We start from the raw sequence: 24687 nt of genomic DNA, 5'->3' as shown, positions 1-24687 counted from the left end.
ATATCATCTATATCTGCTCTGATATCTGTTATTTCTTTTCCTCTGCTGCTTTGGACTTAGTTGGTGCTTCTTTTCCTGGGTCTTTCAATGATAAAGTTAGGTTATTTTCTTAAGGTCGTTTTTCTCTTAACGTAGGTGCTTATTACTATAAACTTCCCTCTGAGAACTGCTTTTGTAACATCCCATAAGTTGTGATATGCTATGTTAACATTTTCCTTTGATTTAAGATTTTAAATTTGCTTTTTGATTTTTTTCTTTCACACATCAGTCATTCACAAGTGCATGGTTTAATTCCGACATACTTGTAAGCATCTCAGATATCTGTACTCTCACATCCACTGCAGCATGATTCACAATAGCCAAGACATGGAAACAGCCCAGCATCCGTTGACAGATGAATTAATAATGATGACATCTATACAGTGGAATTCACCAGTTTAAAAGGAAGACATGCTTTCCTTTGCTCAAAGATGGATGGACCCTGGGGGCATTATGCTAAGTAAAAGAATCAGACAGAGAAAGACAAATACTTTATGATCTCATTTATATGTGAGATATAAAAATCTGAACCATAGAAACAGAGAGTAGGTTGATGTTTTCCAGTGGCTAGGGTTTGGGGAAATGAGAAGGTGCTAGTGGAAGCCTAAAAACTGTCTGTTATAAGATGAATAAGTTCTGGGAACTTAATGTACAATGTAGTCATTATACTTAACTATATTGTGTTGTATATTTGAATGTTGCTGACAGAGTACATAGTAAATGTTCTTCCAACAAAAAGAAATGGTAACTATGTGAAGTGATGGATGTATTCACTAACCTATTGTGATGATTATTTCACAACATATAAATATGTGAAATCACCAAGTTATATGCTTAAACTTCCATAATTTTATTTGTCAATGAAATTGCAATAGAGCTGGATAAACGAAGAAAATATGTTCCAATGTCTCTGTCTTTTATTTGCATTTCCAATGTAACCTCCTCCCAATGGAACCCTCCCAATAAACAAACAAACAAACAAACAGTACCAGGATGAAAACCTTTATGAGTATGTCAATGGGAAGGTCAATCAATAGAAAAACAGTATCTACAGAAGGATGCCATAAAAATAGCATCAGTGATACAATAGTTGCTAACTTCATTAATCAACGAGTTAGATACAGGGTCCCCAGTCTCTCTGAGGCAACTGGAAAGAAAACCTTGGTTTCTTTGTCCTTTTCTTTTAATAAGAATGTTGATCTATAGGCGAGTGGTGAGGAGGAAACTTACATTTGGAGGAAAGTTTGACCATCTGGAGTAGAACTTCCATAACTGATCATTAGACACCTAATTCTCACTCTCTTGTCAGATCATTGCACTGCTGAAGGTGGAAGTGGAAATGAAACCTACTGAATTGAAATTAACAACCATGGTAGAATATTTGCAGAGGTGGCCCCAAATGCCGTCTTTCTCTGTAGCCATATCTTTGACAATGTGCACAGTACCTTACATCAGGAGGTGGAGACTATTCTTCCACCTTTGATTCTGGATGGATTAGGATTTTTCATTTACTGCAGCCAGCATAATATGATAGAAGTGACAGTGGAACTTAAAGGCCTTGTGCATTTCTGCTGCTCTCTCTTGGAACTATGGCTCTGCAAAGTGAATAAAATGAGATGGCCTGCAGAGGAAGTGGGGACATATGGAGCACAGCCCAGTTGTCCAAGTCAAGGTCACCCTGGATCAGCCACAGATAGCTAGCCTAGCCCCAATTATATTAGAATGCCCTGGAAAGATCAGCAGAGCCTCCCCAGCTGACACACAGCTGACTCAAGACCCTTGAGGAGATCAACAGAGATTAGAACAACTCAGCACCATACAATTCCACTGAATTCTAAAGACATTCTACCAAGCCCTTTGCTTTCAGGATGGTTTGCTATGCAGCAACATTCATGATCATTCTGTTATTCAAGTTTATTTGGATAATTATTAAAAAATTATTCCTTTTCAGTTATCAGTAGAGGTTGGAAGGATTTGCATTTGTGTGGAAAAAATATGGTGTCCTGGAATCACATAACTGAGCAGGAATTCAAGCTCTCTTGTGCCCTGCAAAGACATCTTGATTTTAGCCCAATGAGACTCATTTTTGGCATTGACCTCCAGACCTGAAAGAGTGGAAATTTGTTTCTTTTAAACCTTTAATGTGATAATTGTATAAAGCAGCAGTTGGAAATGACAAAGACATTCATCCAAAAAATTTTCTTTGAAGAAATAGAACCCAAGACTCTCAACTCATTTACATAGGTTCCTTGACTAAGGGCATTTTGTGTTGAAACCCTACTTGAGTAGAAGAAACAAAACCTGAAGTCAATTTGGAGATACTCAGCCTTATGAGCTGGTACACAGGATTTCTCCTTACATAAATGCAAATATGATACAGTTTCTGAGACCTCTGGGCATTAAGATAAGAAACATGATTCATTGTTAAAAATAAGGCCACCTGTTCTAGTCTAATTTTTTTGTCTAAATTTCTACATTCCTAGAATTCCAAGTTAAGGCAAACCTTCATTCTCTTCCTTTCTTTACCCTCAAGTTTCTCTCAAGCTTTCTTTCAACACAACATGTAAGTTATAATGAGTTACAATAAGGGTCATGAATTTCATGCATGTACATCTATGTATGTGAGTGAGTTTGTTTGAAAGAAAAATATACAAGTTAGAGATGGAGGGAGGCAAACCATAAGAGACTCTTAAAAACTGAGAATAAACTGAGGGTTGATGGGGGGTGGGAGGGAGGGGAAAGTGGGTGATGGGCATTGAGGAGGGCACCTGTTGGGATGAGCACTGGGTGGTGTATGGAAACCAATTTGACAATAAAGTTCAGATTTTAAAAAAGAAAAATATACATAAATACACATACATTTGTATGTACATTTGCATACACAACCCTTATTCTTGAACATTCTTTGGACTCAACAGTATTTCTATGTCATCGTTCCTCACCACATCTCTTGAAGTTATGTTTATCTTCCACATTGCCTTCAGAAGAAAGCAATGGGTAGAGTGATCATATCCTAAAAATCGCATAACAAAGCAGTTAAAACTTACCATGAGCCTTCTTGAGTACTATATAAATGGAATCATGCAGTATGTACCCATGATTTTTCAATGGCTCTTTCAATTTAAAGTTGTATACTTTAAATATGTGCAGTTTGTCGCATGTAATAATGCTCCAATAAGTTAATTAGAAATTAAAAATTCTAATGGTGCATGACTCAGGGTCAGATCTGGAGCACAGTGAGCTGAGTCACACCTAATGGGGTGGGAGATCTCTCTACCAGCTGTGAAAAAGCAAAGGTTCACATGTAAATATTAAAATAGTGGAACTAAATTAAGACAAATCACATTCAATAAACTCACGTTTTGTAGACTAGAAGATTAGCCCACATACAGAAAAGGAGTAAACTGACATAAGTCAGTTCAAGACAGAAAGACACTAGAACCACACACCTCATGGACGAGCCTTCAAAACACAATGTAGAGATTCACACCTGACTATGGACTCATGAGGAGCCCAGCAGAGATCCAAACAACTTCCTACCCTACAATCCCATTCAATAATAAAGATATGTAGTAAGCTATTTTATTTGAGGATGCTTTGGACACAGCAATAGCTAACTGATATAATAATCAAATTGGGCAGAAATGAGGCCATTTGTCATAATCTGATTCTTTTTATTCTAGGAGTTTGTAGGTAGCATAATTGAAGCATCAGGATTATTCTATTCTTCAAGTTTATTTCAGATAAATGTATTAAAAAATGACCCCACTGAGTCCCTTTCAGGTAAAATGGAAATTTTGGAAGGTCATGTATGTTTTCACAAAGCTTGTGACTCCGATTCACCTACCTGGACAGGAATCCACACTTGCTGGGGAGTCATCCAGCGATTAAGAAGGAGGAAGATGTAAAACAGACAATATGGATAATATTCATTTGCTGCCTCCTCAGTGGTTTTGGCAAAATTTTGAATAGTGGGAGATATTTCATTTAGAGAAATGGAAGGGCTCACATTTATAAGTAGCACTGGACATTTTCAGAAACCAGAAAATAATTTAATAAAACCCAAAACATGCCACCAGCCTTTCATCTTAATGAATACACTTTACACACGAACCCTGATATTCCGTAATTCAATGAGCAGATAAAGTGCCTGAGAAGGAAATGTTTTGCATAGTGATAAATGCATGACTTAATATTTTGTGCCATCATACTTAAAGTCAAGTTTGACTTAAAAGGCCATATTATATCAATCTATTTTTTACATGTTTCTCTTTCTTTGTAGATTCCACTTGGAGACATGCATTTTATTATCATTTTTTTTTTGTCAGTGACTATGGTAAGCATGATGGACACAAGCTGTGTGACAGAGCAGGTACCTAATGTGTAGGAAAAAACCCCCACGATCAGCGATAACAACCAGTACATAAAAGTCTGCCTTATCAGGAAGAGCAGTTAATGTAGTGATATAGAAAAGAATGATGTTCAAAAGAGTGAAGTCTGGTGGTCTCAGATCTTTCTCTGTTTTAAACTTATATCAATAGCTGTGGTAGCCAAGACTAGACTTTCCATAGGACTAGCATAAGTCATGAATGGTTGTTTTGTTGTTGTTATTGTTGTTGTTTTTGTTTTTGTTGTTTTTGGTCAAACAAAAGAAAAAGTACTCCCTATGATACATTTCACATGAGAAGAAATTATCCTTAATATATCCATGTCGTCCTTTGAAAAATATGTAAGAATTTCCAAATATTTTAATCCAAAGTAAGGAATAACCTTGGGAGAGGAAGAAAATGACAACGGGAAAATCTCTTGGATGTAAGAGATATCAGAAAGCTTAATGAAGTGAGTTAAATAAATTGTGCAGAGAGGGTGAAAGAAAAAAATAGAAATTCCAGGAAAAAATAGAAGAGGCATCTTTCACCTCCACAATCTGATGAAACAATCTCAACATTTGGCTCAGACTTTGGGCCCTGCAATCACGGGAACTTCTTCAGCCCAGGACAATTGGCCCTTTTGTAGCTATCATCCCAGAGAATCTCAGCAGAGCCTCCTTTATGTCTCTGTTCCTCAAGCTGTAGATGAAAGGGTTCAGCATGGGTGTGACCGCCGCATACATCACTGAGGATATTGCACTTGAGTGGGAGCTCTGGGTGACAGCAGAGCTGAGGTACACTCCTAGGCTTGTACAATAAAATAAGGAGACAACCGAGAGGTGAGACACACAGGTGGAAAATGCTTTGTATTTGCCTTGAGCTGATGAGATTCCACATATGGAGGAAACTATTTTAGAGTAAGAGTAAAGTATTCCAATGAAGGGACCACCAGCCAGCAACATACCTCCAAAATACAACACCATGTTATTGAGAAAGGTGTCAGGACAGGCAAGTTGGATCATCTGATTGAGTTCACAGAAAAAGTGGGGGATTTCCACCTCTGTACAGAAGGACAGCCGAAACGCCATTAAGGTTTGTAACAAGGAATACAGAACACTCATGATCCAGGACACCAGAACCAGCAGCCCACAGAGCCGGGGGTTCATGATGACCGTGTATTGCAGGGGGTGGCAGATGGCCACAAACCTGTCATAGGCCATCACACTCAGGAGAAAGTCATCCATCCCCGCAAAGGTTATGAAAAAGTATATCTGTGTGATGCAGCCTGCATAGGTTATGACTTTGCTCTGGGTCTGGATGTTCCAGAGCATCTTCGGGATGGTGGTGGAGGTGAAGCAGATGTCTACAAAGGACAGGTTGGCCAGGAAGAAGTACATGGGCGTGTGGAGGTGGGAGTCAGAGCTGACGGCCAGGAGGATGAGCAGGTTCCCAAACACAGTGATCAGGTACATGGAGAGGAAAAGCCAAAATATGAGGGGCTGCAGTTCTGGTTCTTCTGAAAATCCCATAAGAAGAAATTCTGAAATTCCTGTATCATTTCCTGGGTCCATGTGGTGGAGGTGACTACCAGTAAAGGGGAAAATAACATGACTAATTTTCACATAAATCGCTTGGCTCACGTGGTTCAAATGCTACAATTTATATTCCCCAGTCAAGAAAGTAATTTCGATATTTTGTGAATGGATCTGAGTCCTTTGAGGGGATCCTTATTTCCTCTCTTACTAGGAATTTTCATCCCAACGTCGATGTTTTCCAATAGGCTAGGTTTTGTACATTAAAAATTTTTTTCAGTTTATTTATTTTTAAGAGTGAGAGAGAGAGAGAGAGAATGTGTGCATGTCAAGAAGGGGCAGAGAGAAGGAGAGACGGAACTCCAAGCAGCCTCCACGCTGTCAGCGCAGAGCCAGACGTGAGGCCCCAACCCACAAACCGCGAGCTCATGATCTGAGCCGAGATCAAGAGTCAGAGGCCTAACTGACTGAGCCCCCCAGGCGCCCTTGTACATTTTTAATAAGAAATTATTTAATGCATTTGAGGAATATATAGAGCGTCAATCGTGTTTTCAGCATTTCCAAGTCATAAAGTAGAGGGTGCTGAACAGAAAAATTACCTAATATTCAGTGATGTGCATAGGATATATGCATACATAAAAATTAAATAATCTTGGGATGGAGATAGAGGTCATGAGGAAAATGAAGCAGGTACAGGAAGAGAGTGGTTGGGGTGTGATGTTGGGTGTTTAGTCAAGATTGGCTAAGAAGGTGACATTTGAACAGAGACCTGAAAGACTAGAGAAAACTGCCTGGAAACTGCCAGAGCGTCGGCTAAGGCAAAGGTCTTGAGGAAGCGCTTTTTTTTCCCCAGAAAATCAAGGCTCAGAAGGAAGCCAGTGTGTTAAGGACTAAAGGCAATGGCTGTGAATTTTGTAGAACCATGTTGCCTCACAGCTGCCTAAGTTCAAGACACAGGGAGCTCCTCGTCCATACTGTGTACCTCTTTCACTTTATTTATCTGGTTACTGTAGTGTCCTGTCCGTGGAACATCTCTTCTCAGTATCATCTATTGAGACTGGTCTGTGTATTATAGGGTCACCTTGGAATAGAGGAGCCCATGTACCCCTGCTTGGAGACCTGCTTTCACTGCACACACACACACACACACACACACACACACACACACTTTCACATACACACAACACAATGCATCATATCCTCCTGGTGTGTGTTACTTCTCTGTCCTTCTCATGTCCCCCTGCCTGCCTCAACACACTGTTTAGGATATGAACGCAAACACATCACAATACCTTTCCCAGAAAGAAGGTAGAAATCGTACCCCGAAAGTCCTATTCATAGCTTCCCAAGGACAAATAATCCCGGGGCTCCATTTTGGAATGGTCACTTTCTGACCTGTATGTAATGAAACATAAAAAATTATGTGCGATGAGTAGAGAGAGAGAAAATGATGCTGGTGGCACCCAATCCTGGTCGTATCCCATTTGTCTCCAGCAAAAATGATGAAAGGACAAAAATAAGTTTGTCCAAAGGACAAAAGTAATGCTATCTTTATGGTGTGAAACATCTTACATATTGAACATCACAAAAGAATAGAACGCTTCTCACAATTTGGGCATTTTTATGCCCAGAGAGCAGAAAGAAGAAGACTTGATTTTCCTGTGTCTATTCTATCTTTGTTTGACTGATCAGTTTTATATGGCCCAAGAGAGGATGAGGCAAGCCTGTTTATCATTTTTCTTATGTGACATCTTTTTTCGTGTATTTGTTATTCTTACACTTTGGGTTTAATCACTTTCTTCACAAGTCTGATGACCACAACTAGGGATGGTTTTGTTCCTTGTCCAACATGCAAAGACATCCCCAGACTCTATAAAACCCTACACACCCCATGACAGTCTCTTCTCTTACTCTGAATAATCTGCATGTGGCTTATCTGAGGACACTATTTTGCACTCACATTTATTGGACTGCACTCTTGTCTGTCATTGTGATGTAATTATCAAAGGAGCAGGAACTTCTCTTCATCTTCTTCTTTCCAAAATATGTGCGTGTATAGGCACTTACATGGAAACAAAGTCAAGAACATGAGACATTATGAAATACAAAGAGTGATAGAGGAAATAAAACCAGGTTAAAGAGAGCGGTTTCAGTACAACTGTATTAAACAAAATTGAATGGAGTTTTGAGCAGTAACTGAAACATGATCTACAGGACCAGTAAGTCAACAAAATCAACCCAGATGAATCATAAAATTCCCCAAGACCTGGAAATAAAAGAGCATAACATATAAAGTTCTGAGAAATTTCTGGTACTAGCAGATGCACTTTTCGTATTGGTTGAATGAATCAGGAATTAGGTCTTATTATATATGCACTTTTAGCGTGACAAAGCTGAATTTAAATGTGGTTAAAAGACCGGACTGTTGAGTGAAAGCTGGCACAAATGGCTTTCTACGTGGAAGGAAGTGTGGTGCTTCCTCATTTCACACATCTCACAAAAAAATCCAAAAGAGTAAACCCTCAGTGTAAGAGTATCCGCTGCATTTTAGATACACATCTAGAAAACTACATGTCAAAAAAATCTACAGGTGGACAAACCATCATAATTAAGGCAAAAAAAACAAACAAACTCAGAAACGAAAATACCTAACTAAAAATCAGTACAGAAGTGTGATTTACAACAAGTATTCGAAATGCTGATACTTACAGATAAATAGGCATATAATACGTGGACATATAATAATAACAGACAAATGAACATAGTGATCAAATATATGAATCTTTACTGGAGCTCACTAATAGTTTAAAAAATCAACAAGAAATCTCCTTCACACCCATTTCCCTGAGAAATCACTCAAAGGGCTGTCACATTGAGTGGGGTCGGAAATTTTAACCAATTAACAAAGGGGCACTTTCTAATTTTGCTGTCATAATTGTGAAGCGTTATAACATCTTCGGAGGCTGTGAAGACAATTACAAATATTAAAAATACAGATCCTCTTGGGGCGCATGGCTGGCTCAGTTGGTAGAGCACACAACTCTTGAGCTTGGGGTTTGAAGTTCAAGTCCCATGTTGGGTGTAGAGATTTTTGAAAAAAAAAATGTTTAAACAAAAATACAGATATTTTTTAACTCAGGATTTCTCAGTCTCTACTGTATGGACATTCCCAGCCAGATCCTTCCCTGTGGGGTGTGTCCTATATATTGTAGGATTAGAACATCCCTGGCCTCCACGCACCCCTCTCCAGTGTGACAGCCAAAAATGTCTTTGAACATTGCTCAATATACTCTGGGGTACAAAATCACTTTTGGGTGAGAAACATAGTATTAAGTATTTAAAAATATTTTGAAGCATTGATATAATAGTAATTTAATGAGAAAAATATGAAAGACTACCAAAGGTGTAATGGCACAGCCACACCATGATGCGTCATACCGGCCTTGAAATAATAAATCGGGGTGCCTGGCTGGCTCAGTAGGTAGAGAGTGAGACTCTTGATCTTGAAGTTGTGAGTTCATGCCCCATATTGGGTGTAGATATTGCTTAAAAATAAAATCTTTAAAAGAAAAAGAACTAATGAATCAGCATTATACTACTTGACTAGAGGGACATAGGTAAGGTACTACTGAGTTAGAAGAATGGGCAGAGAAAAGTTAGAAAGAACAATGGTGTCAGAACATAAAGAGTGCTTCCAATATGCATTGCTGTCTTCCTATACATTTGAATTGAAAGTGTCTGAATATGTATGTGTACGTAACAGAAAAATTTTAAAAGCAATGAAGACTTTTAAGAAAGAGAAACAGCGAAAATGCACTTGGGTTAGGCAGAGTGGTTCAAAAACCACCTCATGAAACAAAATTAAAGAACCAAAGCAACTTCTGAATAAAAAGATTTAAAAGAATAATAATTTAATGATAGTTTCGTGGGTCCAAATCTAATTTAGATTGCTAGGGATTCAGGAATAAAAGAATATGAAAAAGTCTTTTCATGTGGAGAGAAAGTGATATCTAAGGTTTTAATTTCACGTCACATAGAGATAGATAGACCAGCTATGCTTATGGAAGATAACGGTTGATTCTTTTTAAAAAAAAATTTTTTTTTAATATTTATTTATTTATTTTTGAGAGACAGAGAGAGACAGAGCACAAGCCAGGGATGGGAAGAGAGGAAAGGAGACACACAATCTGAAGCAGTCTCCAGGATCTGAGGCATCAGCACAGAGCCCGACATGGGGCTCGAACTCACAAACCGCGAGATCATAACCTGAGCCGAAGTTGGAAGCTTAACCGACTGAACCCCCCAGGCACCCCAAAGATAAAGGTGATTCTTAGTGAAGCATAAAAAAGAATGCCTTACAAGTGTTGGAATTCTGATTGTAGAAATAGATCCAATAATAAAAGGCCAAAAGGAACAAACGAGGAATACAGAGAAGTGAAAATTAGTTGGAAATATGTAGAAGGGGTGATTTATGAGCACTAAGTAGCAGAAGGACATTGAATTTAATTTTGTGGACAGTAGGGTCTTCACAAGGGAAGAATATTAAGGTGACAGATCAATTCTTTCAGATCAATTCTTTCAGGAAAATACAAATAAATAAAAATAGAAAAAGCTGTGGAGGGAGTAAGACTATGTCATAGACTACCACACAAAATTTACACACTCTCATACATTCTGCACAAATACATTTATACGTGCATTAAAAAATAAACAAAATGGCAAGTAGTTCACAAAATAGATGCCAATTCTTTTTCTGAAAAAAAAAAAAGGAGTAAAAAAAAAACAGAAATAAAACCATTCCAACCCCACTATGCAAACACCAAGGACTCCCACAGATGACTTTCAATAGAGAAAGTGGGTGGCTAGCTAACCCAGAATACATTCAGATCACAGGTTGTGAGCTGATTGTGAAGGGAGCTCATTAGCATACCCCGTTTCACATAGTACACTTAAAATTTTTATTTTTTAATGTTTATTTATTTATTTTGACACAGAGAGAGCATGAATGGGAGGGGGCAGGGAGAGAATGAGAGAATCCGTAGCAGGCCCCGTGCTGTCAGAGCAGAGCCCAAAGTCGGGCTCAATCTCATGACCCCTGATATGAATTGAGCTGAAATCAAGATTCGGACCCTCAACTGGCTGATTCAGCCGGGTGCCCCTAAAAAATTTCATTTGAATACTCAAGGAGAGAAGGTGCTGTGATATGTATGTTTCAAGTACTGCTCTTGCAAGGATGCACTTGCAAACATTCTTTCATCCGGGTTTTTCTCATCAGTATGGAATTGTAGTGTAATATGTCCCATCTTAAAAATGAAAAGACATGTCCTCACTTCAATGTACATCCCTCAACAACCAGTACTAGACTTTTCTACTCTGGTTAATTGCAAAGATCCTCGTCTCAGGTTCTACTTTTGTGCTTCCCATCCCCCCTCTAAATGAGTTTCCATTATTATCACTTAGTTGTTAATGTTGAACGTTGCATTTCTGACTTCAATATTTACTTCTATTTATAGCATCATAAATACATCAATCAATCAATCAATCAATCAATCAACTTACTAATCAAGCCAGCAAACAACTACAGCAAACTCTCAGCTCTGGCTAGGCTAGATTGGCTCTCAGGTGACCTCAGGTAAATGTTCTTGACTTTCATTCTCTTGACCTTCTCCGGTAGTACTTACTGCGATGTAAAACTCATCTAGATGGGGTCTCTGGGAGGAAGGTCTCTACATGCAAATCAAAATACCCATCTCGTTGGTAGATGGTGGAGGATGAAGCTCTGTCCCAGACGCGACAGCCGGGATGGGTCAAACTTCAGTGTCCCATCCGGACTTAGGACTGCAAAAGAAACGACCATGTCTTGTCCAGCCCGAGGTGTACACACTGTGAGGCTGCAACAGAGGAGGTATTTGCAGCCTCTTAATTCTGCTCATTAGGCACATTTCCCTCTTGTCTCTCCCACCTTTAGGCACGTGATTACCCTACGGGACACCAGCGTGGACAGAAAGGAAATTTTCCCTGTTGAATTTCTGTTGCTAGGAGACCAGGTGATAAGGCAGCTGAAATCCATTTTTCTTACTCTTTTTCTATTACTTCTGTCTTTCAGAGATCTAAACTCCCAGCATGTTATCTCAATCCTGAATGAACGTTTTCTCCTGTTTAAGACTGAGAAATCAGTTTTTGACTAGGTCCCTTGGACTCTTCAAAGCATTGACTTGGGTTAAAGACATAGCCCCTAATATCTTTGGAAAGTAACTTTTCTCTTTTTCAACAAAGATGTGAGGTTTGCTCCTTTGGTATAAAACCTGGGGCACTACACTCGTGGGCTTCATGATAGTTTTGCCAAAACAATTAGGGATTTCATATTTACATCACCAGTTTAAAGGCATTACTTAAAATGCCATTATAAAATGTTTGTTAATTGTCAGAGATATATTTACATCTTTTTACGCACTGTAACCTGAGTTCAGCAGCTCTAGGAATAGCCTGATTTTTATAAAAGTATATTCTGTAAGAAAGTACTAGTGTGAACTCCATTCCCCATGGAGAAATGGGGCTTGAAGAAGTTAGTGATCTTCTCAAAGTTATCATTGTGGAAATAGATGGGTGTTCATTGGATCCTGTCAAGACGTTCCCAGTTTTCGAACTCTGCGCCCGTGGTTCCCTCCCAGAGATGAGCCTTTCCCCCTGGGGTATTTGACAATGTCTGAGGGATGCTGCTAAACACCTGTGGTGAGCAGGACAGCTCCCAACACAAATCATCATCCTGCCTCAAAGGCCAAATTGAAAATGTGAGAAAACCTACTCTAGCCCAGCACTTCTTCAACTTCAAGGTGCATACGAATCACCTAGAATTCTAGTTTAAATGCAAATTATGACATTTCAGGTGCTGGTGGGCCAGGAGTTTGGTGTGTCTAATGAGCCCCTGAATGATGTTGATACTGTAAGTCCTGGTCCATGGACCACTCTTTGAGTAGCAAGGTTGTGGTCCTGGGATAGAGCAAGGTGCAGGTGGTCGTAGGTCTTCTTCACAAAATAAATTGTGTTTGCATAAGTTTTGGAATGCTAAGCGTATCCAGTCATTCTAGGGGCTGTGATAAATTCTGTGTTTGTTTCTTTTACATAAGGGCCTTTGAGTGACATGAAATAAGTAAAGGGCTTTCCAGTAGGCAGAATAAGAGCCTTCTGATGTCCACATTCTAAACCCTAGAAACTTTCAATGTGTTTATTTTTATAGTAAGGGGGGGGGAGATTAAAGTAGCAAGTGGAACAAGGCTGGTAATGAGCTGACCTTAAACTAAGGTTGGCCAAGATTGTGCAGGTGGCACTAATGTAATCACCATGGTCCTCCAAATGTAGGAGAGGAAGGCAGAGTAGTTGGATCAGAGAGAGATGTGGGGACACCACATTGCTGGCTTTCAAGATGCAGAAAGGGCAATGAGCCAAAGGATGCTTGTTGTCCCTAGAAACCACAATAGGAAAGAAGGCGGTCTCTCCTGGAGCATCCATGAAGGAACCAGGCCCTGCAGACATCTTGATTTTAGTCTATGGAGACTTACTTCAGGCTTCTGACCTCTAAATAGTAATAGCATAAATGTGTTTCTTTTGAGCTTCTAGTGTGGTAATCTGTTAATCAGAAATAGCAATGTAATATAGAAATTCATCCAATAAAATGGTTTTGGAGGAAAAGGCATTTTAGTCTCTCAGTTAATTCATTTCTCTTCTCTTGGTAAGGGCATTCTGTGTTGAAATCCAACCTCAACTGGAAGAAAAAAAATAAAGTCATTTTGGAGCTTCTGCTCCATTTCTTAAAAGGAATGGAAAAAGTGAACTCCCCATTGATAAAATATAAATGTGACTCTATCTATCTATCTATCTATCTATCTATCTATCTATCTATCTATTATCTATCAATCTATCTATCTATCTATCTATTTTATATAAATACGCCTAACATAGGGATTGAACTCATGACCCTGAGATCAAGTGTCACATGCGTGCAGCTCTTGGTTGGCTAGGTCCATGGAGGGTGGGAATCTTAATCTCAGGTTTGTGGGTTTAAGCCCAATGTTGGGTGCAGAGATTACTTAAAAATAATATCTTTCCCCCCCCAAAAATTGCATGCTCTACCAACTGAGACAACCAGGCACTCTGTGACTTTAGATTTAAACATAAGTTCTGGTTTTGAGGCCCTTATGCATTGATATAAAAAAAGGTAATCTGGGGTGCTTCAGTACCTCAGTCGGTTAAGCAACTGGTTCTTGATTTTGGCTAATATCATGATCTCGTGGTTGTGGGATCAGCCCCACATTGGGCTCTGGTTTGACAGTGTGAAGCCTGCTTGGGATTCTCTCTCCCTCTCTCTCTCCCCATTTCCCATCCACCTTCTCTTTCTCTCCCTCTCTCTGTGTCTCAAAGTAAATAAGTAAACATTGAAAAGAAGACCAAAAACATCATTTATTACTAAAATTAAGTTCACCCATTATACTTTAAGTATTTGAGTCTAAATTCCTACACTTTTAAAACTCCATATTAATTCAAACATTCATTGGTTTGATTTCTATCCTCTCCAAATATCCTTTCAACATCAAAGATGGGATTCTTGTGTCTGTGTCATACATACATCGATAAGAGCGTATTTGTATGAAATAATATACAGATGCGTAGATATGTGCATGTACATACACTCCCTACTTATGAAAGACTTCTTGGTCTTTGGTACCCAAACACTGTACTTATTCCTAAACACATCTGCCTGAATTAGACGTATTAACCCACATCACCATCAGAACTAAGGAAACAGAGGTTTCGGGTGGATCACAATGTTTACGATTATGTAACAAAGCTTTAAAGCTTTTGTGCATTTTCTTGAATTACATTTAAATGGATTTAGGCAGTATGAACTCGGTTTTTGTATGATTCCTTTAATTCAGAATATTTTGCATTTTACTATTTTTTTTTAAATTTATTTATTTATTTATTTATTGATTGATTGATTGATTGAGTGCAAGAGCAGGGGAAGGGCAGAGAGAGAGAAATAGAGAGGATCCGAAGCATGTTCCATGCTGTCAGTGTAGAGCTCAGTGTGGGGCTTGACCCCACAATTGTGAGATCGTGATGCGAGCCGAAATCAAGAGTCAGTTGCGTAACCGACTATATGGCATTTTAAATATGTTTAGCTTATTGTGTGCCATTGCATTTCAATGGATTATTTAAAAGAAAAAAATCCCTTATAACTGAAAAATGAATTCAGCAGGCTATAACATCAATATACAAAAATTGGCTGCATTTCTGCACACTAATCACAAACTATCAGAAAGAAAAATGAAGAAAACAATCTCATTTACAACTGCATAAACAAGAATAAAATACCTGAGAACAAGGTTAATCAAGGCAGTGAAACACTTGTATACTGAAAACTCTAAGACAATTGCTGAAAGAAATGAAGTCACAAATAAATGAAAAAATAGGCCATGCTCATTGACTGGAAGAATGAATACTGTTGAAATGTCCATATACCCAAAGCAATCAGTGGATTCAGAGCACTCCCTGTCAAAATTCCAATGGCACTTTTTTTTTAATAGAAATAGAACAAGCACTTCTACGATATGTCTGGAACCACAAAAGAACCGAATAGCCAAGCAATCTTGAGAAAGAAGAGAAAAGCTGGAGGCATCAAACTATGTTACAAAGCTATGGTAACCAACACGGCATGTTATTGGCATAAAAAACACACAGATCAATGCAACAGAATCGACAGCCCAGGAACAAATCCACTGTATATATGGTTAATTAGTTTATGACAAAGGAGGCAAACATATACAGTAAGGTAAGAACAGTCTCTTCAGCAAATGGTGTTGGGTAAACTGGAGAGCCACACGCAAAAGAATAAAACTGGACCACTGTCTTACACCACAGGCAAAAAGTAACTCAAAGTGGATTAAAGACTTGAACATAAGACCTGAAGCCATAAAACTCCTGGGGAAAAAAACATTTTGATTTTGGCAATGATTTTGGGATCTGACATCAAAAACAAGAGGACAAAAGCAAGAATAAGCAGGGTCTACATCAAAGTAAATCTTCTGCATGGCAAGGAAACCATCAACAAAATGAAAAGGCAACCTCTCGAGTGGCAGAGAATATTTGCAAATCATACATATCATAAGAGGTAAATATCCTGAAGTATATAAAAAACTCAATAGCAAAGACAGAAAAGGACCCCAGCCCAGGAAGATGGCTCTGACTTCATTGTTGCACCCCTTCTCCAAGCTTCTGGATCTGGCCAGACTCCCAACTGGTCTTCAGTGCCATCAAGGCCCTACATTCAGGAGCTGCCACGTGACAGACCCGACTGGATGAAAGTTGGGCTGACCTTGGGCACCTCCAGCTTCTTGTGGATCTATCTGACCAAACAGCATAATGAAGATGTTTTAGAGTATAAAAGAAGAAATGGGTCGGAATAAACGACTGAAACACTAATACAATATACTCCACATAGTAATGGCACCAGCTCCTTTGGATTCAGCAGTGTGTTGAGCTGTAGACATGAGAGAAAAGGTTCTATGCGGATGTATGTCAAATCAGCTTTCATGAATGAAAAATAATGAAATGAAAAAAATAAAAAGAAAAGCAAACAATATGATTCATACATGGGCAGAGGATCTGAATAAGCATTTTTCCACCAAAGACATACAGATGGCTAACAGATACATGAAAAAATGTTTGCCATCACTAACCCCCAGGGAAATACAAATTAACACTGCAATGAGATATCTCTTCATGCCTATTAAAATGGTTACTTTCAAAAAGACAAAAACAACATGTGTTGGTGAGGATGTGGTGAAAAGGGAACCCCCGCGTACTGTTGGTGGGAATGTAAACTGGTTCAATCACTGTGGGAACCTGTGTGGAGGTTCCTTGAAAAATTAAAAATTGAACTACCATATTATTGAGCAATGAAACTTCTGAGCATTTATCTGAAGAAAACAGAAACACAGATTCAAATAGATATACACACCCCCATTTCATTGCAACATGATTTACAATAGCCAAGACATGGAAACAACCGAGATGTTCAAGTGGATGAATGAATAAATAAAGTGTTACTAATGTAACACTGTAGGTTAATGATACTGGAATTAAAACAAATTAAAATTAAATTAAAAAAGAAATTGTTATATATGTATGATATATGTCATATATACATGTGATATATATCATTTGAGAAGAAACATTTCTTTAAAAAAAAATTTTTTTTTAAACATTTATTTATTTTTGAGACAGAGAGAGACAGAGCATGAACGGGGGAGGGGCAGAGAGAGAAGGAGACACAGAATCGGAAGCAGGCTCCAGGCTCTGAGCCATCAGCACAGAGCCTGATGCGGGGCTCAAACTCACGGACCGCGAGATCGTGACCTGAGCCGAAGTCGGACGCTTAACCGACTGAGCCACCCAGGCACCCCGAGAAGAAACATTTCTAAGACATCATTAAAGCTGTCCTATAAAAGATATGGAAATTTTCTTTTTTTAAGGTTTAGTTATATTTTTTTTTGAGAGAGAGAGCAAGTGAGGGGGAGATACAGAGAGAGAGTGGAACAGAGGATCCGAAGTGGTCTCTGTGCTGACAGCAGTGAGCCTGCTGTAGGGCTCAAACTCATGAACCATGAGACCATGACTTGAGCTGAAATTGGACACTCAACTGACTGAGCCACCCAGGTGCCACAAAAAGATGTGGAAATTTTCAAATATGTCTGACCCAAGGCCAGAAAGAATTGTGGGAACACATGAAAACCGACAAAGGGAAAAACTTGTGTATATATTGGACAGAGCAGACAGCTTAGTAAACTGAGTTTTCTGAAATTGTATAGAGAAGCTGATTTCTAAGAAATGGAAATTTCAGGAAATACATAACAGCAAATTCTATTTCACGATGTTCAAAGAATCATGGCTTTGAGCCCTGCAGTCAAGGGCACTTCTTCACTAGCAGGACAATGGTCCCTTTTACACTTGCCATCCCGAAGGATCTCATCAGAGCCTTCTTTATGTCTTTGTTCCTCATGCTGTAGATGACGGGATTCAGCATAGGCATGATCATTGAGGCTGTTGCACTTGAGCGTGAACTCTGGGTAGCAGCAGAGCTAAAGTATACTCCCAGGACCGTACAATAAAGTAAGGAGACAACCAAGAGGTGAGACGCACAGGTGGAAAATGCTTTATACTTACCCTGAGCTGATGGGATTCTATGTATGGAGGAAATAATCTTAGAATAAGAGTAAAGGATCCCAGCAAGGGGACCACCAGCCACCAACACGGTTAAAAAATACATCACTGTGTCATTAAGAAAGGTGTCAGAGCAGGCAAGTTGGATCATCTGATTAAATTACAGAAAAAGTGATGTGTGTGCAGAAGTGCAGCTGCAGCACCATTAAACTTTGTGATAAGGAATGCAGGACACTCATGATCCAGGACACCAGAGCCAGCAGCCCACAGAGCCGGGGGTTCATGATGCCCGTGTAGTGCAGAGGGGGTGACAGAGGGCCAAAAATCGGTCATAGGCCATCACGGTCAGGATGTAGTTGTCCAGTCCCGTGAAGAGTAGGAAAAAATACATCTGGGTGATGAAGTCCTCATAGGTTATGACCTTGCTCTGGGTCTGGATGTTCCAGAGCATCTTCAGGATGGTGGTGCAGGTGAAGCAGATGTCTACAAAGGACAGGTTGGCCAGGAAGAAGTACATGGGGGTGTGGAGGCGGGAGTCAGAGCCAGGAGGACGAGCAGGTTGCCAAACACAGTGATCAGGTACATGGAGAGGAAAAGCCCAAATATGAGGGGCTGTAATTCTGGTTCCTCTGAAAATCCCCAAAGAAAAAAATGAAATGTGTGTATCATTGCTGAGTCCCCTGTGGTGAAGTTGAATACTAGGAGAGAAAATAATAACATGAGTATTTTTCAAGCAAATGAGCTTTACTCGTGTATTACCATTTATTTATTTTTCATTTTTTAAAGTTTTGATTTAAGTTCCAGTTAGTTAACATGTAGTGTAATATCAGTTTCAGGTGCACAGTATAGTGATTCAACATTTCCATAAACAGCCGGTGCTCATCACAACAGGTGCAACCCTTAATCCCCATCACCTATTTTACCCATCCCCCCACCTTTCTCTCCTCTGGTAACCATCAGTGTGTTCTCTATCGTTAAGAGTGTGCTTCTTGATTTGTCTTATTTTTCTCCCTTTTCTTGTTCGTGTTGTTTCTTAAATTCCACATATGAGTGAAATTTTACGGTTTTTGTCTTTCTCTGACTTATTTTGCTGAGCATACTACTCTCTAGCTCCATCCACATCATTGCAAATGGCAAGATTTCATTCTTTTTGATGGCCGAGTGTGTGTGTGTGTGTGTGTGTGTGTGTGTGTGTGTGTGTGTAAACTCTTCTTCATCCGTTCACCAATCGATTGACACTTGGGCTATTTCCCTAGGTTGGCTATTTGAGATAATATTGCTATAACATCCTTGTGCATGTATCCCTCTGAATTAGTATTTTTTTATCCTTCGGGCAAATACCTAGTAGTGCGACCTACGGAATGGGAGAAGATATTAGCAGAAGACCTATCTGACAAAGAGTTAGTATCCAAAATCTGTAAAGAACTTATCAAACTCAACACCCCCCAAAATAATCCAGTTAATAAATGGACAGAAACTTCAAGACACAGGGAGTCCTTCCTTCCCATGGTTCTTTGCATTTTATTAATTTTTTCCCAAGATATTCTGTGAATAGAGATATTCCCTTTCTTATTTCCATCTGTTGGTTGACATCCTGGCATTTAAGGGTCACATATTGGAGTATATGAACTCAGGTACAATTCATTGCCCTGAGGACAACTCATACCCTACAACACAGACATGCACACACATGCACACACACACACACACACACACACTGAGTGCATTATGGCATCCTGGCACTGATTGCTATCAGGCTTTTCCCGCCCTCAACCACCATACTTTTGAAAGAAATGGTACAAGGCAAGCTGTCAACATCAGATTACCTTTATCCTAGAGAATGTGTAAATAGTACTTAAATTTTGTTGAGTATGCCTCCAATGGACATGTAAACATGGGAGCCCTTTTAATATGATCATCTTGTGTCCTGTATTTTCTTTAAAGTATACTTATTTAAGGGACAGAGAGAGAGAGAGAGAGGGAGGGAGAGAGAGAATCCTCTGTGCTGGCAGCACAGAGCCCGACACGGGGCTTGAACCCCCAAATTGGGAAATCATGACCTGAGTTGAAACCAAGCACTGAGTGCTTAACAGACTGAGCAACTCAGGTGCCCCTTGTGTCCTGTATTTAAAGAAACATAAAAAAGCAGTTCCAAAAACACAGACAGGAAAGAAATGGAACAGGGGAAAAAAGATCTAATAAGCTCCAATTGTCCCTGAGAGACTGTGATGAAAGGAAAGCTTCCCTGGTTCTGGCAGCATTCCAGCCCCAGTTACATTCATTTGATGCCCACAATAATTAAGATAGCTGGGAAAAAATGTACCTAAACAAGAAAGGAGGGGTATTTTTTATGATGTCAGGATCTTTTACTGATCGCATGTCTCTCTAGAAAATGTGCTAAGGGAATAAACCTGCAATTGACAACAGAAAATATACACTGTACAACAACAGAAGGGGATTTTTCAAGCTGCAATAATAAAAGGTTTTTCTGAATGATTTTAAATGCAAAGCATTTGGAATCAGAAAACCAGGCTTCGAAGGTCAGATCTATCCTATTAAGCTATTTGAACTTGGGAAAGACAATGAATCCATTCCAAATGTGAATATCCTTACTCAAAGAGTGGGGAGAGCAGTGTCCAACATCCTAGGGTGGTAGACAGCATTAGTCAGTGTATGTAAAAGGCTTACAATGGTTCCTTCTCATTAGTAAGTGGATGATTATCACTGATGAAGAGATTGGCTGAGTTTTTTCTTCTATGTTGAACAAATATCTTCCTAGTTTCTATACAACTTGGTAATGAAGTATTACGCAGTAAAGCTAGTTAGCATACACTCTTTTGCAAATTAAACACACATTTTTATGTGAATACTCACCGTGAAAGATGATGCCAAGAAGTGTGTGTCTCAAGAAGTGCTGTTACAAGGAAACAGCTACCTCTATGGCTCTGGGTCTTTCTATAAATACAGAGCGTGCTCAAAACCACCATTCCTTAAAAAGCTCAGGGCACATGCCTCCAAGCCTAACACTCTGTTTTCCTACTCTCCTTGGCTGCAAAACTCCTTGGACATGTTCTAATTTCACTGGAACCACTTTATGCCCCTCTATTCCTTCCTCAGTCTCATCCAACTGGACTTCCGTTCCCACCACTCATTGTCAACAATGATCCCTGTATTGCTGAGTCCAATGGACGCTTTTCTTTTGAACATACTATGTAAATTAATTATAAATGTGTCTACCTAGTCTCAGGTAACCTCAGGTGAAAGCTCTCAGGTTCCAATCTCTCAGAACCTTGCTTGAAATACCTGCTGAGCTCTCAGACTCATCTGGTTGGGGTCTAGAAGATGAAAGTCTCCACGTGGAGGTCTGACTTCCTCCCTGCATGATTGATCACGGAGACCGAAACTCTTTTCCCAGACAGGACAGCAGGAAGGAGTGAAACATTGGTCCCTCCTCCCCCAGACTTGGGAGCCCCAAAGCAACAATCATGTCCTGGCCATTCCAAGGTTTCATATGCTATGGTTTTGCAGTGAAGGAGACATTTCCAGCTCCTTACGTCTGCTCATTAGACGCTGTTGCCATTGTTACTCCCACCTTGGAGCACATCATTTCTCCATGGGCCACTGGAGTGCACAGAAAGGAAAAGTTTCCTGCTGACACTCTGTTCCTGGGAGTTTAGATTAGAAGTCAGGTGAGTCCAGTTTTGTATTACTCACGCTCATGAACTTGCCTGCCTTCCAGAGGTCTAACCAGCTTGCACTTCACCTTCGCCTTGAGTTGATAGTGACTTCATTGAATTGAGGGTTTACTTTACCATTTATAGTTTTGAAGTAATTTTAATAAATGAGGCACGTGATCCTCTTCATGTATGGTTTTGAAAGAAAAGTCTAAGGACTCACCCTAGAGTCTGAAATAAAGTCTGTGTTTGATTCTTTAATCTGAGGGACCCTGAGCTGACCCCAAATATACCCCTGAAAAAGACTTTTAGTAGGCAGAATAATGTTCCCCAAATATTTCCACATCGTAACCTCCAGACTTTTCGAATATATCTTGTGTCACGGCAAGGGAGAATTAGGGTGACAAATGGTATTAACATTGTTAGCCAGCTGACCTGAAGATAAACTTGTTCTGATTATCCAGGTGGGCTCAATAGATCACAAGGTACCTCCAGATATGGAAGACAGAGACAGAAGAGTAGGAATCACAGAGAAATTTTGGGATGCTATGTTGCTGGCTTTGCAGATAAAGGGAGGGACCATGAACCGGGGAATAAAGGTGGCTTTCATTCCCCAGACCTCCAGAATAAACTCTTCTCTGCAGAGTGGTTTTAGCCCAGGGAGACCTACTTAAGACTTCTGACTTCCAGAACTATCAGAACCTAAATGTATTTGTTCTAAGCCTGCAGCATGGAATTTGTCACAACCACAATAAATATCTATTCCAGATAGTTATCCAATAACACTCTCTTCAAGGGAAATGAAATTCAGCCTTGGATATTATTCATTCATATTCTCTCAGATAAGGACATTTGGTGTTGAAATATCAGTTTATGTAGATTAAGAAATCTAAAGTCACTTTGGAGTTGCTCAACCCCAACAGCTGGTAGAGAAAATCTCCCAAGCTATGAGCCATACTGACGTGCAGGCACTGAGGGACAAAACCTGAAATATTAAGGTCACTTGTTCTATCTTAAATTTTTATGTCCAAATCTTTATATACTTTTACTTTCATGTTAATCCAAGTTTTCATTCTTATCATTTTTATCCTCTCCCACTTTCTCTCCAGTTTATTTTTGACATGAAATATTGCCTAATAATGAGTCTGTGTGTATGCACATATGTTTACTTGAAAGAAAAATGTGTATAAACACACACGCACACACACACACACACACACACACACACACACACACACACACACACCATACCCCTTGAACATTGTCTTAGGAATCAAAATATTACCACACATTTTTTCATTCCCCACAATATTCCTCTGAAATTAGTTTTGTTATCCTGCATTACCTTCAGAAATAAGAAAACTGAGACTCAAGAAAATTAAATTTTAATAAGTTACAGAACAGGGGCACCTGGGTGGCTCAGTCTGTTAAGCGTCCGGCTTCAGCTCAGGTCACGATTTCACACTTCGTGGGTTCGAGCCCCGCATTGGACTCTGTGCTGACAGCTCAGAGCCTGGAGCCTGTTTCAGATTCTGTGTCTCCCTCTCTCTCTGCCCCTCCCCCCACTCGCACGCTGTCTCCCTCTGTCTCAAAAATAAATAAACATTAAAAATTTTAATAAGTTACAGAACAAAGTAGTTAAAGCTTATTGTGTACTTTCTGGAATTACATATAAATGGAATCATTCACAATATGCTTCTAAATATTTATGACTCCTTTAATTGAGCAAACTCTACAATTTATTTTAAAAAATTTTATTGAAGTGTCATTGATAATTTCAAGTGTACAACATAGTGATTTGACAGACGACTCTTTATGTTGTGCTCACCACAAGGGTCCAACTGTAAACTTTAAATGGGTGCAGTTTATTGTATATAATTACACCTCAGTGATAGGGTTAAAAGGAAAAAAGTCTAGTGGAGCATGGCTGATGGGAGGATCTAGAACATTAGTAGCTGATTCACATCGAACCAGGATGGAAGGTCTGTCCTCTAACTAGAAAGAACTAGAAAGAAAACAAAGTGTCTGTATGGATACAGGACCAATGAAATGAAGTTAAGGCCATTCATGTTTGATATGCCTGCTCTAAATTACTATCAGGTACTATTTTGTATTCAAAATATTCTTTCCTGAAGACTAAACAAAGTCGAATGTGAGCAAAAGAAAGGAAATAATAAAGATCAGGGCAGAAATAAATGATACAGAGACTAAAAAATGCGATGGAAAAATACCAGTGAAACCAAGAGCTGTTCCTTTGAAACGATAAACAAAATTGACAAACCTTGAGCCACATTCATCATGAAAAAAGAGAAAGGACCCAATTAGTAAAATCAGAAACAAAAGAACAGAAGTAACAATTGACACTACAGAAATGCAGAGAATGGTAAGAGAATATTATGAAAAATTATATGCCAACAAAGTGGACAACCTAGAAGAAATGGATAAAGTCCTAGAAACATACAATCTTCCAAAATGGAACTGGGAAGAAATAGAAAATCTGAACAGACCAATTGTCAATAAAAAATGGGATTGGAAATAAAACATTAAAAAAAAATTTTTATAAAGGGGTGCCTGGTTGGCTCAGTCAGTTAAGTGTCTGACTTCGGCTCAGGTCATGATCTCACGGTCCGTGATTTTCAAGCCCCGCGTCGGGCTCTGTGCTGACAGCTCAGAGCCTGGAGCCTGTTTCAGATTCTGTGTCTCCCTCTCTCTCTGACCCTCCCCCGTTCATGCTCTGTCTCTCTCTGTCTTATAAATAAATAAAACATTAAAAAAATTTTTTTAATGGAATTGGTAATCAGAAAACTACTCAAAACTAAAAGTTCAGGACCAGATGGATGATTTACAGGTGTA

The 24687-nt window shown here is 39.3% G+C and overlaps 1 protein-coding gene and 2 pseudogenes across 1 annotated transcript; 1 reads left to right on the top strand and 2 right to left on the bottom strand.

Annotated features, from left to right (window-relative positions):
- Positions 1–5026: 5026 nt before the first annotated feature.
- LOC109247940 (olfactory receptor-like protein OLF4) lies at positions 5027–6007 on the bottom strand. The gene has a single exon (XM_019417212.2). The coding sequence runs from the start codon at positions 5978–5980 to the stop codon at positions 5027–5029; it is 954 nt and encodes a 317-aa protein (XP_019272757.2). The 5' UTR covers positions 5981–6007.
- Positions 6008–16174: 10167 nt separating this feature from the next.
- LOC109247973 (NADH dehydrogenase [ubiquinone] 1 subunit C1, mitochondrial-like) lies at positions 16175–16404 on the top strand (annotated as a pseudogene).
- Positions 16405–17903: 1499 nt separating this feature from the next.
- On the bottom strand, positions 17904–18677 carry LOC109247939 (olfactory receptor-like protein OLF4; annotated as a pseudogene).
- Between the last annotated feature and the right edge of the window lie 6010 nt (positions 18678–24687).

The sequence above is a fragment of the Panthera pardus genome, unplaced genomic scaffold (genome assembly GCF_024362965.1).
Source record: "Panthera pardus isolate Hobbes unplaced genomic scaffold, ASM2436296v1 HiC_scaffold_8, whole genome shotgun sequence".
Classification (NCBI taxonomy): domain Eukaryota; kingdom Metazoa; phylum Chordata; class Mammalia; order Carnivora; family Felidae; genus Panthera; species Panthera pardus.
This window is presented reverse-complemented; position numbering and strand designations above follow the sequence as displayed.